At 43.9% G+C, this 13,951-nt stretch overlaps 2 protein-coding genes across 2 annotated transcripts; one reads left to right on the top strand and one right to left on the bottom strand.

Annotated features, from left to right (window-relative positions):
- Window positions 1-3,058: 3,058 nt before the first annotated feature.
- On the bottom strand, window positions 3,059-7,824 carry LOC125945484 (uncharacterized). Its single transcript, XM_049667220.1, has 3 exons — window positions 5,925-7,824; window positions 4,936-5,196; window positions 3,059-3,676 (listed from the first exon to the last, which is right to left on the bottom strand). The coding sequence occupies exons 1-3, from the start codon at window positions 7,285-7,287 to the stop codon at window positions 3,390-3,392; spliced, it is 1,911 nt and encodes a 636-aa protein (XP_049523177.1). The 5' UTR covers window positions 7,288-7,824; the 3' UTR covers window positions 3,059-3,389.
- A 1,812-nt stretch (window positions 7,825-9,636) lies between these two features.
- LOC119452701 (uncharacterized) lies at window positions 9,637-13,838 on the top strand. Its single transcript, XM_049667124.1, has 5 exons — window positions 9,637-9,900; window positions 10,745-10,848; window positions 11,850-12,105; window positions 12,882-12,919; window positions 13,743-13,838. The coding sequence occupies exons 1-5, from the start codon at window positions 9,693-9,695 to the stop codon at window positions 13,836-13,838; spliced, it is 702 nt and encodes a 233-aa protein (XP_049523081.1). The 5' UTR covers window positions 9,637-9,692.
- The last annotated feature ends 113 nt before the right edge of the window (window positions 13,839-13,951 follow it).

The raw sequence follows: 13,951 nt of genomic DNA, 5'->3' as shown, positions 1-13,951 counted from the left end.
GGCCCTGAACCATCCCTCCTGCTTGGAGAAATAACATCGAGCAGGGGTACCATACGCTGTTGTGAACATCTCGGCCAAGTTCTGCTGTCGTGCGCGGTCCGTGGCGCTCGCAAGCAGAGGGCGAAGTCACCTCAAGTAGCTAGCAACCACTTATTCGTCACATTATGGTTATTCGCCTGATACTGTATTCTTTGTTTCACTCACACCTCATTTTCTTTCATTCATGGCATGGCTAGTGAGAAGCAGTTTGCATCTGCATGGGCAAAACCAGCGATGACATCTCTAAAATGGCATTTGAAGGAATGAAAGGACGAAGGCATTGGAACAAACAACAGACTCTCGGTGAGGTGCGGTTATTGCTTGAAGCATATAAATCACCTCAACAAGGAATGGTATGGTAGAAACAATATTCAGGAGTATGAGGCTATGTAACTTGATAAAAGCAAAAATACAGAAGCAGCAAATTCAGGAAGAAGGGAAGACCTTCAAGATGCTTTTCCAAAGACAGAACATCGCCAGTGCGAATTCAACAATGATCTTGTGAAGGCCCTTGTGTCTGCAAATATTCCATTTACCAAGCTTGGTTACTCAGCCATTAAGAAGGTCACCTTTAAGTGGTTTCGACAAAACTGTCCTGACACGACTTGAAGTAATTTACAAGAAAAACGTTGACCACATTCGCGCACATGCAGGTGTCTCGGCCATGCATTTTCAAATGGATGAAACAATTTATCCCTGCCACCACTTTGTGACCACCATGCTTGGTGTATCCACTCGATAGATGCTGTTCCCAACCTTCAGTCCTCTGTGTTAGCTTTGTGGAAGAAACCAGCTGCCCGTACGAAAGAACGATTGCCATAACAACCAAGTTTCATATATAAAAGCTGCATTCCAAAATCTCAAATGCATGTTTTGAAATTTCAAGCATTTCACTTGCATTCCTCACACTCTTCTTTGCATTTGAGAAGGTTCACAATATGCACCCAACCGTAAATGTGTTTGCTTCAGTGAAGCAATATCTTTCCTACAATATCTGTCTCTACAGCAAACCTTCTCTTGCCTCCTGAGCCTGTGGTAACGCACTGGGCACGTTCTTACAAGCAGCAATGTACGAGGCAGAAAGCCTGCGAAAAAAAAAGATGAAGCTGACAAATGCTGTCGCGAAAGCACTTCAAGAAAGTGTGACCAGTGATACCCTTTCCAGGAGGCTTTACAGCATTGAGCAGTATGGATTTCTACCAAACGCAATTGCGAAGTTGGAAACAGCAAGGCTGCACATACAGGTGCAGTTTTACACCTTGGATTCTATATGAGGAAAGTTGGACAGTGCTGCTATAAAGAAAAGCTTTTCAAGTCGCTCAAGAAAAACCCTGACGTTGAGTTTGCTAGGACATGTTTCTGGGCTTGCTGCTGCTTGCTTTGGACATAACACAGCTAGCACACACACAGTTCACAGTATGCACAGAACTCGTTGCAGTGCCGAGTGCATTACAGTTCACAAATCTAGTACCTTAAGAATGGCAATCAAATGCATAATATACATCTATTAGTAAAAAAATTGTATAAAATGCTAACAAGGTGCCTTTTCGTAAAGACCTAATGCACCATCACGAAAACATGTGAATTAGTCCCGTTCAATGAGGTTGGGGACTTTACACACAAATTTCTCGTCATCACTAAATGATATCAAAATACAGGGCTTTGAAACACTGCTGAGTTTGAGAGCTACGAGCGGGTACTGCAAAGAAAAAAAGCATGGCATTATGTGACTTGGCATACCGACTTCAGGTTCCTCACAAACAACTTTTCGGCAAAGCAAAAGAACTTCGCCATTGCTTGGAAACCTGTCATCAACAACTTCGAAAATTCTTTTAACAATAAAAAACTCGCCACCATCTGACTCGAAAATGCTGCTATCACTTTTGCTGCTTCTTTTGTATTCCCTGCTATGAAATATCGTTCCCCGATACAAAAATCGAAAATGTTCTTGTACATGAGGTACATGGTTCAGGGCTATCTTCAGACAATCTCTTTCTGCAGGCAACACCACAGGCACATCCTTGGGTGCACCAAACATGCAAGCACCTTGTATGTGCTGAGCCTTTTCTACATTTGGATAGTGCAGGAAATCATGGCACAACTGCTTAGTTGTCAACGGTATTGCTGTTGAACAAAGCAACAGCTTCAACTCCTGGGAGAGAATCACACGCTCCAGGATTTGTTCAGGCACACCATTTGCTGCTGTAACTAACTTGACAAGCTGGCCATTCCCACTCTCAAACCCAAATGCTGAATGAGCCCACAGTGGGCCAAAGTTGCGGGCAGCCCGTGCTAAGTGCAGGAGTTGATGCACGTTGAATGTCATGCACCTATCACTGTACAATGCCGCAGCTCGGTTGACGAAACGTCGAAGAAGGTTATCTGAAATAAAAAGACATCCCATGTTTAAATTCAATACTATACACAACTACTTATGAAAAAGTACTGTTTATGAAAATGAACCTATGTATGCATTATGATCATTATGTACTTAGTGACAACAGCCCCCATGCCCTTCATTGACCTGCATTTCTGTCATGTTTCAAAAGCAGCCAGGCAAATTATTAGTTCTAAGGCTCTACAACACTTAAAAGTCCAGAAAAATATGAAAACAAAAACAAATTTGATACATGTTCTGTTGTGCTCAGCATATATTTGCAACAGTGCTGCAACAGATGTGGAGTTCAGTGCATAAGAGGCCGAACTCCAGGAGCCATCACAGCCAGCGGTGCCAGCGGTGCTGTTAGGTACCAGAGCATGCACAGCAATTCATCCATTGTGGTATCACACTGTTTCAAAGAATACAGCACAGCAGCATGCACCCCCTATGATTCACAGAACCACCTTAATTACAAACCAAGTATTCCCATCTGGATGTTTGTCGCTGCCGAGCTGGCCATGCATGCGCCGCCCTTGCTTTACTCCTCTCTCTACTGTGCTTCTCTTTCCTTCCTCATTCCCTTCCTCTAAAATGCAGTTGAGGTGTCGCCCAATGTGCAAGACAGTTACTGTGGTCTCCCTCTGTTCAAAACCACTTCTTCCTCCTCCACATTTCCTGATGTCACACAGTAGATATCAAAATGGCAGTCACTGTCAGTGGGAGATGTTCAGGGGCTGTCACTTTAAGGTGAAATTTCTATTAGAATGCACGCTTAAAAGACGAATTTTTTGGGTGCATGTCCATTATGGGCCCTTTACTCTCAGTTTCAATGATAAAGTGATAATATAGGACAACTATGTCACAGCTCCTTGAATACAAAAATGCATGTTGTTATTTTTTTTGTACAATCAATGTACAGTTTTTCAAATAACCCTACTGAGTACAAAATGCATGTGTGAAAACTGCTTGATTAGGATACACAAAATTTCTCCTCACCTGCTTGGGCAATGGCCGGAGGTGAGAGTTGCTCTTGAAGGAGCAGAAAAATGGCCTCGGAAAGAATTGCGAAGTGCTTCATGTAGGGTGATGGCAGAGTATTTTGGCAGCACGGTAGGCAGTAGTACAGAAGCCAATTTCGCCACTCATGGGCCTTCCAAAAGTGCCTTTCCTGGATTGAGCGAGGCAGGCGTGTAATATGATGTGGCGGTTGAATGCCCTTCAGGCGCCGGTTCAGGAAATTCAGGGTGCTTGGTCGTCCTGCAAGACCATTTCATACAGTTCACATCATGTACATTTCTGGAATGAATGTCTGTAAGCCAGTGGGCCTCTTCAATTTTAGGTTTGGACAGCCCACTGGCAGCCAGACAGCAGCTAGCTAGTTCTGGCCCTGATAGGAATAAGCATCACTGTCACAAAAATTGGGATCCCAAGACAACCTGAAGATGCCCGAACGGTTGTAAAATCAAATGCTAGTACAACTGGCCAGTAAAAATGTAAACCCGCTGCTTGAATAGCAGCGGCCAGTGTGATCAGCAGTTTGGTCATTCATGCACTACCCACTTGAAGATATCTCATTATTATTGCCAAAGAGCTCAAGTGATATTATTAAATGGTTGCACTAGAGAATACATCACTTCTGCAATGTTCTGTATGATCAACACAGGTTGCGTGCAGTCCCACCATTTATTTTTGCACAACACTACATACGCTGTCAGACATATCCGGTACTACGTGAAATCTCATGAAAATGGTCCTACATTCAAAATTGATTGCTCCAGGTCTTTTCTCAAGGATAACGCTGACCGCCAGCTTTAATGGTTAAGGAAATGACCATAATTTTACAAAACTGGAAAAGCAGGCTGGCCACAGGATACCTTTATATATGTGTAAACAATTGTGACAAGCTGCTTAAGCTTCGATTTCAGAAAGTTAACGCTCGTGGTGACTCTGGTACACAAGCTGAAAAAGCTGGGGCTGTAGTTGGCGCTCGAATGCACTCAACACAGTCTGTGAACCGCTAAAAAATCTAGGCTAAAAAGCAGAGCAATGGGTGAAACAAGAATGAATAACCTGCAAGACAACGCAGCATGTTTGAGTGCGTTGTATGCGGTTCACGCAAAGCGATATTTTTGCTGTTTCTTGTATGAAACCATCGTGCAAAGCAAAATTGGCTTTAGAAGGTAAAGCTAGAAGTAAATAAAAGTCAGCTGAGCTCACTTTTGCTTACTTTTATAAAAAACACTATAGCCACCGAAAGCGCCTGTTGGAATGAGCCCATAACAGCTTACGCTGTAAAACACATGTGCTCCTGAATTCAGTGTGCACAACAATCCAGGAAAAATGCATGTCTGGTTCGTTACAAAGTAGTTTCTTGGGCTAGTTGATGCTCTGGCAGTCTGATAATAGCCAGAAGTGAAAAATCGAAACAGCCCACTCAATCAATATGCACAGCAAATAAGCTTCACATGCACATTAGTTGCAAGATCAAGAAACTGCCAAAACAACAGAATACTGACCTATGTAGAACTTTTCATGGCAGTGAGAGGAATCGAACCAATACTCCGTGAACTGCCTGGTCACCCCAAGTAACACACAATGCATGTACTCCACAGTGTAGCACTCGACAAGGTCCAGGTACTGCAAAGGCCAGAAAGCTGATGGCCCTTTCAGTCCATTGACTGGAGTCTGCAGCTCCATGGCAAGTTTCATGTCCCTGCGTATGCCTGCTGCTGTCCTCTCTGGTGCAGGCGGCTCCGAGTTGATGTAGAGACGACGTCCTGAAATGCAGATAGACACTAGAGTTAGATCACACTTTTAATGGTGCTGTTATAATCTATCTACAGACTAAAAAGCACACTTACAGGCTTCCTCCTGAGCATGCAGCTACTTTTGAGTCAAGTTTACAAGTTCAGTGGTAAATTTGCCTAGAAAAGAACTTTACTAACAAGAGTGCTTCTACAGATCCAAACAAACAATGCATGATGCTTATGTAATGATCCTCAACACTAACCATACAGGAAATGATGCGTAATATTTCATGGTTACTATTTTCAAGGGCCAAAAACCCTACCACATCCTTCAAGTAAAACAAACAATAAACTATGTTCATGGTATCACAAACAAAAAAGAACTAAATCAGCTAAAATTTATTTTGTTGCCACCTTCCCATGCAGGTAGGCGTAACTTATGATTCACACTAAGTCTTCGAACCCTTACACCCCTGAATTCTGCAAATATGTAATGTGTTTTTAATACAGTTCGGCACTTGTCACATTCATTTTTACCATCCTTGCCTTTTTTTGTGCGGCTTTAATCCAAGAAATTTTCACCAATGCTCTCAGTTTTGTCAAAATTTTTCTATGTATACATTCTGAAAGTAATCGGACAAATTACCAAATTGTGATATGTCTGCCAATATTTCAGCATACAGTGCAAGGCTAACACAGTACCATAATAACAAGTATGAAATGTCATCTAACAATAAATATTACTGCAACGAACTTACCTTCTTGCAGTGTTCCACATGCTAGGCACCATGGGCAACCAAAGCAGCCATTGAACTGTGTCTGGTTTCCAACAGCTGCTCTGGCAGGGGCATCAACGCAGACACAAGCTAGGTATACTCTGGAGATCAGGTCCACAGCACCATGCTGCCACACAATCTCCCCAACCATCTGTAAGGCTTTCACAAACTTCCCAATAAAAAGAGCCATATCAGGGTGTTTCCGCCCAAACCACAAGCCGGCGAGGAAGGTATTTGCATTTCGATGGGGCTGCGGAAGCTCGTTGATCGACAATTGAATGGGCCAAATGGAGGCATTGGAGGACTTGTACAATGGGCTCCCATCTGTATTCACAGTTAATGTTAAGTCACTCCATTTCATAAGACCCATTTGGCGGAGTCCTTTACAAATTGCCCCATTTGCAATGTCTGTCGTCACTACATTTCCTGAACTTTGTTCGTCTCGTAGCATTGATAGACTGCTGAAAAGGAGCTCCTTGACTCTTGCTATTATGTGTTGAAGCTGTTCTTTTATGTCCATAATAGCAAAGAAGCACCCTTTCTTCTTCACCTCACTCACATCGTATGATAGCTGGCATATAGTGCAGTGGAGACTCCTCTTGTTCTCACTCATCTCAAGAAGCGACATACACAATTCGCAATAGTAATGTCTCTGGGCTATCTGTTCACATTTGGGAGCCCAAAGCTTTCGAAACAGGTATTTTGAGCGTGGGAGACCAGATGGCCGATGCCCAAACAAAGCGTCAACCAACTTTAACAAATCATCAACCGCCGACCAAGTGAGCCCATGCGCCACAACAAACGCCATAATCAACACAACAGCCTCAGCCAGTGTTGTTGATGAAGAAGGCAGTGTTTTGTTTCCGAAGTGGCGGACACATTGAGCTAGCAGCTCGGTGTCATGGAACTGTGGCACAGGCCCATTGGCGGGGTCACTTCGTTCTTCGTCGGTATGGTCACTGTCTTCACCGCTGCAGCCACTCTCGCTCACGGCATCCACAAATTCCGTCTGCTCATCGTCGAATAAGTCGTCACTGGTGATGCCAGCTTCACTTGTGGTTCTTGGCGGCTGTGCGTCGCTTAAGTATGCCAGGGCACTGTCGTCAGTATCAGCGCTGGAAGCAGCTACGCCGATCCCTCGCTGGCGATTTTCATCGCAGTTGGCAGTATCTGCGGTGTCTGCAGCGTCGTCGGGTAGGGCGTCAGTCAAAGGCTGTGCCGCCGAGGTGCTCGGCGTGATGGGCCGCTGCTTGTTGTACCATAGCGTGGAGCGTGGAACAACAAAGGGCGCGTCCGCATCGACTAAATAGAGTTTACGGCGCTTCCGCTCTTTCTCCTGGCTCATCGTGCAACGCTTGCTACACTGATTTCCGCGCGTCGCCGAAATCAGCTTGCCATGCAGGTACCACAATCACACCAACAAATGAGGCACGCAAACCGACAGCTCAAGAACAAAAGTGTTCCTGCAGAACTGCTGCGACTACTTGATTATGTAAGAAAGCAACAGTGGCGCTAGCAAGTGTTTATTTTTAGTGCATGCATGTAATTTATGGCAAAGCTAGTTATCTTACTTTAAAATATGTATCAGTCTGTATAAACGTACACACACATTATTCACAAATAAAATTTTAATCAAGTTTAGGACTGCAATTGCAAGTTCCGTGTCGTCTGCTAGGTAAGGCCCGGTGTTCGTACATCGAATGCAGAAGAGTGACAATGTCCAAGTAACCTTGCACACATAAATTTTAAACATGTGAATACGACAAAGCAGCTGAATTTACTTGCTGCCTAAGCACGAAGTTGAAAGATGACGTAGACAGCGCGCATTCTCGCTGCCAGCGCACAAATGAACTTATGAAATTACAGTTGAAGTGACAGTTCATTTCAACGAATGCCTCTCATGCTGCGTACTACGCGCTGGAGGTCCCTGTCTGGACTCGTTTCGGGCCGATTCTAAAGAAGTGTTCGATCGTGTACCTTGATTGGTCTGCCAGCACGTACAGCAGCCCGATGCTGCCGATGCTGTTCTATAGCCAACGTTCATGGAAGCTAGCATCTATAAACGTTGGTTTTAGCTACCAAGCATATGAAACCTCTTTGCCAACGCCCGTTCACATGGACGTGCACGCACCAGTTCAACGTTATTACAGGTATGATAATGAAACTCGTCAACAATACCCAAACTTAACGGAGTAACTTACATCATATTTCTGAATGACCACGTCCTTACGTTGAGTGAATTGACCCTTGAATTATAGAACAAAAACTGCAGGACATAAAAAACACCACAAATAATTTATTACTGCAACTTTTCAACGTTACAGCCAGTTTCGGTTCGATTTCTCAGAGGTCCACCACAGAAAAAGATATACACGGACACAGGTGAAGGGAAACAGACAAGGCAGTGTACCAGCTTCCTTTTAACGCAGATGTCATTACTCCTTGTGAGGGCTGTTGTAGGAGCATAGCGATCGAGCGACCGAGCGAGATAATTATCTGTATGCCGTTGCATCGATCATGCTGTCATTTAATTAACACCATTGCGCAACCATTTATATTGTTACAATGCGTGGCCTATCCGTAACAATATATGTTGTAAGGACAATTAACGTACTACATCGTTCTATATAAAGAAACAGTCGTTCTTGGTAATTTCAGAGCCCCCAACGATGCTGAATATATATAGCGGGAATATTGCGGAAAAAAGCGCCTAATAAAAGCACTTCCCACAGTTCGATAGCGTGTGACCATGCCTATCTTCTAAAGACTCATGCATACCGGGGACTGGCAGTGGTTGCGCGACCATTCCTGACTGCAAGCGCGATCGATGTGTTGCCACCGGCTAGCGCGACCTGGGGCCGTATTCTGAAACTTTCGCCTAGGCGAACGTTTCAGAATACGGCCCCTGCCGTTCACCACACCAAATTCCTCGCGATAGTGATGTCGTTCACGTCTGTTCTCTCTGCCATCACCTCGTGATGCCGACGTCTTGTTCCATTTGCGACTATTTGCGAACAACTTACGCAGCGGGGCTGCCACAGTACTTATTTTAAAATAAATGATACGGCCGTCAAAACCACAAAATGATTGTGAGGTACGCCATTGTCAGAGGCTACAAACTATAATTTTGACCACCTTGGCACCCTTATGCGTGTTGTATGCATGGCGGAATTGTATTCGTGCGCTGCGCATTTGCGGTGTCTTTAACTGCAGAGTTTCCCCAGATATACTGCTAAGTGGAAAACTAGCACTATGCAGTGGATGATGCAGTCTGCAGACGTGGTTGCGCGAAAAGGCCGTAGTTATAATTGTGACGGTTTTCACATGGCATGGCAGATGCTATCTGGAAACCGGTGGGGTTGGGGGGGGGGGGATCCAAGCTTCTCGCCCCCTTCGAAATAAAGTCTTGGGAATCCTACTAAACGAACTGCGTTTCAAACAAGCTCGAAGCTGCTCGAAGCATATCCGACCTCGCGAGGGCGCCCGCACCTGCCGCGTGCATTGCTGCCGCGTGCGACTGCCCATTTAAATGGTTGTCACTGGCGCAGTCTACAAGGTGCGTGTTTTTTATAGAAATGGTTAGGACTTTATTTATTTTATTATTATTTCTTCTCCATCAGGGCACTGTGTGGTGCCCAACAATGCAAAGGGAAGCACGATCATCATCGTCATCATGTATTTCGTAGTCAATCCAGGATCAATCCGGAAAGTGGCGAAGTGAAGTCAGTGCAAATATCGTGCTACACAACAATGGCCACGTCGGGTACGCCGAGCTTTGCTTTCGTGAAATACCACGACGGTGCCAAGGCAATAGTGCATATTTCACTGATAAAGAAGTATGCCCCTACGTCGGTGAACGAACTGTGCAAGAAAAAATTGGTGTATTGGTGCGACACTGGACTGCTGTCGGACCACAGCGATGAGGACTATTACCTCGCGGACATTGTGGAGCTTGGTGGTAAGTGATTTTCATTTGAATGTATCAACTGTTTCGACTTCGACGCTGTACCTATGCTTAGATTGTGCCGCATGCGTACGGATAGCTGTCGCGCACCGCAAGTTAGGGGACGTAAACCGCCGGGCATGCAAAACGACGCTAAAAGGGATACAAAATATCGCAAGGAAGACGTGGGGCTTTCAGTGCTCAAAAAGGCTCCTGTAGCACGTTTAGTGAAATTACAGCTTTCTTGGTGCGTTTACAAACTTCACGGATGACTAGACTGTGCGAGTTGGCAGTGTTATCAAAGAAGCAGTTAACGAACGCAAAATGTGGAATCATGCTCGGTGTCACTTTCAATACTTTGAACACACCTATGTTCGGTTTCTGCGAACAGACCCTGTCGCATCTGTCGTAGCTTCAGATGAACAAGACAGAGAGAGAGAAAAAAAGGAATTGACTTGTATTTCGTGGGGAAGGCTGCGGCGTCTAGAGAAATGATGCAGGTTATATGTAGCCCAAAGCGTGCACTTTCGTTTGGTGATTGCCAGTCCTACAATGAATGAACGCGATTGTATTTTTCTCTTCGTGGTTGTAGGGACGCGGGTCTTCGTTTATCTTGTATTCAATGCTCATTCTATCAACTATGCATTGAACCCATCTTTTGAGCAGTATGTCTAAATGCATATAGTAAATAAATGCAAAATCTTCTATGGCATAGTATGCAACAAGTACAAATAAATTGTTTAGCTAACCATATTACAACGGTTAATGTAACTGCTGTGCTAGCAATTCGACCAACATGTTTAATTTTTGTATGCTTTCATTCTTGATCTTGTTTTTTGTTCTCTTTACTGTGCTATAGTAACAAAGGCAGACCTCATACAACGGTTGACAAAGCGGAAGATATCCGTGCCAGAATTTATTTTTGATGGAGACTCATCTGCAACAAGTGGTTTGGCGACGAACGTATGTATTAGAAAACAATACTATCTTTGTGTAAATCATTGTAGTAATGGTATGTACAACATTGGGCAAACTAATAAGCAAAGAGTGAGGTCCCTTTCCTACTGCCAAGACATTCACTTACCATACTTATGCTATCCAAATTTATTTACCGTAGTTCACACACAAGCCACAAATTTGCATGGCTTACTGCATAATAGGAAGTGATTCGAAATAAACAGGGCAAGTTTTCTTATGTTTACAACAATCAGGCTGTCTGGGAAGAACAGTGCCGTGTGGCTGCTGCAAACTGGCGCTCGATCCTTACAGATGAGATCAAGTGCATGTGCCCTATGGCTCTAAATACTGCCAATAAACAGGATTTAGAGCTGTATATCTGGAACTATATTCTGCTGCAACAGGATATGACCTTATTTTTTGGAGCATGCTTTTAGCCTCGGAAGCGCTGCAATTTATTTGCGAGATAGAATACAAGTCCACACTTTTTGTTCTGTTTAATGGGCTTCTCACTAGATTTGAGTATTGCAAATGCACAAGCGCGTCATGTAAATCATGACACGCTTGTGCAGCACTGCAGAAGGTGAATGAAGACCAACTAGTACCTATCCATATTTCTCGCTTTATTGAAAGCAGGGTGTTTCAGACCCATTAAATTTAACTAACTGGTTTACTGAAATGGAGATTAAACGATCTAATGTGCTGGCATCTAGGAAAATAGTAATGTATGTGTTCTAACAATTGTTAAGCAGCAACAAGCATCCCTGTGTTGTCTTTTATGTTAGCTGCCAACTACACTTGCTTGTACTCCATGTTGCAAGTAGTCTTTTGTGGCACTGGCAATGTCACAATGGCACAGTAAGCAAAAATATTTAAATGTGCCTTTGTGCATTCTGTTCCAAAGGCGATTTATGTTTAAAACTTGCTGATGAGAAATATGAAAAGGGTTTCTCTTTCTTAATTTCTGCAAACTTACAATTTTGGGGGGCTTTTTTTTGTTTTTTTAGTCGCAGGTTCCTTCAGCGAAAAAGGCCGCCCGCAATGTGCAAGCCGCAAAACGCCGCAAACTGGCGAGGTTAATGTCCGATGATCAGGGCACGAGTTCTGATGATGGTGAAGATGATGTTGTTCCAAAAAAATTGCTCTTGGCAGAGCAGCAAAAAAATGCAGCCCTGTGTCGGAAGCTGGCAGCACTCCGAAAAGAAAAAGATGAGCTGCAAGCACGTCACGACCGCCTGGAGGACCACCTTCTCAACAAACTGGGTGAGCATTAGCTTACAATATTTAAAAATGTGTTGGGCTGCATGCAAGGGTTAAAAGAAATTGCAAAATACCTACACTGTACACATTCTTGATAACATTTTAGCAAGAATGTGTCTTAGCAAGAATATGAGGCCCTCGTTTAGCAAGAATGATGTAATGTAACACCTATAACAATATTTGGGAAAATTAGTGTTGTTGCATGCGGGCAGGTGCATATCTCTTGCAAGAGAAAAATAGATGCATCACTGCTTGCAGTTGTGCTGCTCTTTCACTTGCAGAAATCTGTAAATGATTCAGGATGGACCTGCCATGGTGCATGGAGAAAAGTTGGTGCATCACTGCTTACAGTTGTGGTCGTCCTTCACTCGCAAAAATGCGTATATCATTTAGGATGAACCTGCCATTGTGGTTTAGTAGCTAAGGCATTCCGCTGCTGGGCAGGAAGACGCAGGTTCATTTGCTGGCCATGGTAGGTGTACTTCAAAGGGAGCGAAATGCAAAAATATCTGTTAATTAGATTTAAGTGCAAGTTAAAGATCCCCAGGCAGGCAAAACTAATCCGGAGTTCCCCACTACGATGTGCCTAATGATCATATTGTGGTATTGGCATGTAAAACCTAACAATTTATGCAATCTATAGCTTTCATTTGAATATGAGACTGGTTGCTGTCATATTTTTTATAACCAGTTCTCTTTGTGAATGGTTTACGTGAACAAGCAATAACAAGAGAATAGATGATGTATGTGGTGGTAATAGTTGCTTTGTTTCTTCCTAGATTCCTGGTTCACAGCAACTTGCCAACGTTGTTGCAAGGTATGTACACTCTCTTTGTGCAAATATAAGGGGAACTTAGTTGGCTCAGTCATTTTCAATAATTCGAATTGTGATGCTTTTAATTGAGTACAAGCTGGTCTTTGTAGCTAGCTGACAAAGGGAACATCCTTGGTGACTTAGCAGCTAAGCTGTTGTGCTGGTAAGCATGAGGATATTGATTCAATACCAGGCCATTGCAGCTGCATATCGTGGAGGGCAAAATGCAAAAGCTCCTGGGTACTCGAGAGTTAGGTGCACAGTAGTGCACCTAACCCCAGCTAGTGAACGTTACTCGGGAGCCTCACTACGTGACTACAGCATGCCTCTAACCATATAGGGGTTATGTAAAACACCATAATTTTAATAGCTGACAGGAATGACTTAGTTCATCTCGACTTTTTAAGCCAAAAATTTACAACAGTAGGCTTCAGGGAACTCTAATAACTTCAGAAAAGGGGCTGGGAAACTGCTGCTTAGCATTACGAAAAGTAAGTGCTGTTTGCTGGTATGTTATAGAGCGTAATCTTTGTCTCTTGTCAGCAGGAAGCCGTACATTTTGCTGCATTTTCGGAAAAGGTAGGATTTAGCTCCCTGAAGTTTCGTTTACTGCCATTATCGTGAAGCGAGTGTTGCCCGGCGTTGGCAGTTTCGTGACCCTCGCTCGCTATGCGTGCCGTGATATTTCACGACTCGCACTCAATAGTCTGGTTTCAGCCTCACTGGCTCTTTGTTCGCACCACGTGCCCTTCTCCTCCACTTCGTCTCTCTTTTTTCCTCGAGCACTCCTTGGGGCGCCTTGTGTTAATGCTGCCTTTCTTTTCAGGAAAACAGTGTGCCTTGCCCGAATGCCACACCTCCAAATATTGGTGCAGATGACAGTGGAGCAGCAGTACTTGCTTCCCAAAGCTCAGAGGGATAGAAATGAAGCTTCTATTGACCGTAATTTATGGCATGCCTTTTTTCAGTGAAGACAATAGTTGCCCATGGGATTATTCTCTTTCAAAGAGCCTCTATCATGCAGCAACCTGCAGA

Source organism: Dermacentor silvarum, chromosome 5 (assembly GCF_013339745.2).
Source record: "Dermacentor silvarum isolate Dsil-2018 chromosome 5, BIME_Dsil_1.4, whole genome shotgun sequence".
NCBI lineage: Eukaryota > Metazoa > Arthropoda > Arachnida > Ixodida > Ixodidae > Dermacentor > Dermacentor silvarum.
Note: the sequence above shows the minus strand (reverse complement) of the source record. Positions and strands in the feature narration are given on the sequence as shown.

Coding starts and splice junctions, on each gene's coding strand:
- LOC125945484 (XM_049667220.1), bottom strand. CDS start 7,287: ATGAGCCAGGAGAAAGAGCGGAAGCGCCGTAAACTCTATTTAGTCGAT. Junction 5,197..5,924: donor ATGTGGAACACTGCAAGAAG/GTAAGTTCGTTG, acceptor TCTGCATTTCAG/GACGTCGTCTCTACATCAAC. Junction 3,677..4,935: donor CCATGAAAAGTTCTACATAG/GTCAGTATTCTG, acceptor ATGGTCTTGCAG/GACGACCAAGCACCCTGAAT.
- LOC119452701 (XM_049667124.1), top strand. CDS start 9,693: ATGGCCACGTCGGGTACGCCGAGCTTTGCTTTCGTGAAATACCACGAC. Junction 9,901..10,744: donor GGACATTGTGGAGCTTGGTG/GTAAGTGATTTT, acceptor ACTGTGCTATAG/TAACAAAGGCAGACCTCATA. Junction 10,849..11,849: donor CAAGTGGTTTGGCGACGAAC/GTATGTATTAGA, acceptor TTGTTTTTTTAG/TCGCAGGTTCCTTCAGCGAA.